At 42.0% G+C, this 1502-nt stretch overlaps 1 protein-coding gene across 1 annotated transcript in view; it reads right to left on the reverse strand.

The window, feature by feature from the left end:
- The window catches only part of LOC111630919 (adenosylhomocysteinase-like), a 46789-nt gene extending 45962 nt beyond the window's left edge, over positions 1-827 (reverse strand). The window contains exon 1 of the mRNA XM_023375078.1: positions 673-827. Coding sequence (XP_023230846.1) covers positions 673-700 — 28 coding nt within the window. The 5' untranslated portion in view covers positions 701-827. The remainder of the gene's footprint in view (positions 1-672) is intronic.
- Positions 828-1502: the final 675 nt, after the last annotated feature.

Genomic DNA, 1502 nt, shown 5'->3' on the forward strand with positions numbered 1-1502 from the left:
GCCTCGCGCAACAACCAAGTAGAAAAAAGTTGATATTTAAAACTTTTTATTTTATCCTTGGCTATTAGTTATAACAATAAAATAAATTTAATTTATAGTACAGTATATATTAATATTAATAAGTGCCTACTATTTCAATTCACATACTTTGCACAAAGGACAAGGGCCTCGCAATGGATAACCGCCCAGAGCCTCGCAATGGATAAGGCCGCCGCTGATAATAGGTATATGCAATATCACTTCGAATGTGAAAAAGACATAGGATTAGTCGCAGATGAGCGCCGTGCTAACTTGTCCAACACGACTTAAACAAAGGCAGCATTGAAAACGTTCCGATGACTATTACTACCCGATTGCATTATCAACAAGATAACGCAATCGGGTAGTAATCTACCGATCGTAATCGTTTCTACCCAGGTAGAAATGTAGACGAGTTTGGCTACAAAAGCTTCCAAGAAACCAGTGAGCGCAGCGCTCACCCGGCGGGTTAATTAAACAAGATTCGCGGTGGGTTTGAAATGCATTTCGGAAAGTATTACCAGGATGCGGGAAGATCGCTTTCCAAACTCACAATTGCACTCAGCTTTATAAAGCGAAAGAACGAGTGGAAGCGCATTCGGCGGACGAATGCTTTTCTTTCTCATCTCTTTACGCGAGATTTCCGTTACTTACCCACTTTGAACGGAGGTTTGGCAGCCATCTCTAAATTCCGACACTCTCCCAACTAATACGAATCTCACGTGTGAAGTGGCAGTGACAACGCCGCTAACTAGTATATATATCCGCCGACGCCTGGCGGACGAATCGTTACGTCGACCGTGGCGCCGCCGCTCGCATGGAGCCACGAATTACCGGGGAGTTAGTAGTGAAAACGAGATGCGAGAAATCCAGTTCCAGAAACGGTACTGGAATTGTTGGAACCAATCCGAGTGCGAGATTTTTTTTTAACTCTTTCCGCCCTGTGGGTACTAGGAGGACCTCTTTTAGTAAGCCCACTATGGATTCGGACAGGCCTACAATCGGACGAGGGACGGGAGCCGACATATCCAGACGGACCACCCCCCGAAAAATTCCTGGGGATTGTTTCAACTTGTCCGGATTCGATCCCGGATCCCCCGAGCGGTAGTCTGCCAACATGACCGCTCGGCCACCCATTAATACTCGTTAAACATTCGTTGGAAACTGGAAAATTTATCGCGACCGTTTTACGTAATCGATATTACTTATTTTCGAATCCAACTCGTTCTTTACCGCAACGAAAATTTATATTTACCGGCATTAAAACGTATAAACAAGTGACGGCATATTTTTAGAAGGTAAAAATCGTATAAAAAATAGAAATTTAAAATAATGTTAAGAAAATTTGTTTTATTATTCCAGGATTATTTAAAAGACGAAAGCATTTTTTACCGCTGACAAATTTTTATTAAAAAGTTTTATTTCTCGATAATTTCTCTTGCAAAGCTGTCATTACGGGAAAACGATTTTTATTCTGGCAACAC

The sequence above is a fragment of the Centruroides sculpturatus genome, unplaced genomic scaffold (assembly GCF_000671375.1).
Source record: "Centruroides sculpturatus isolate CEXI.00-Female unplaced genomic scaffold, Cexi_2.0 scaffold653, whole genome shotgun sequence".
In the NCBI taxonomy this organism is placed as follows: domain Eukaryota; kingdom Metazoa; phylum Arthropoda; class Arachnida; order Scorpiones; family Buthidae; genus Centruroides; species Centruroides sculpturatus.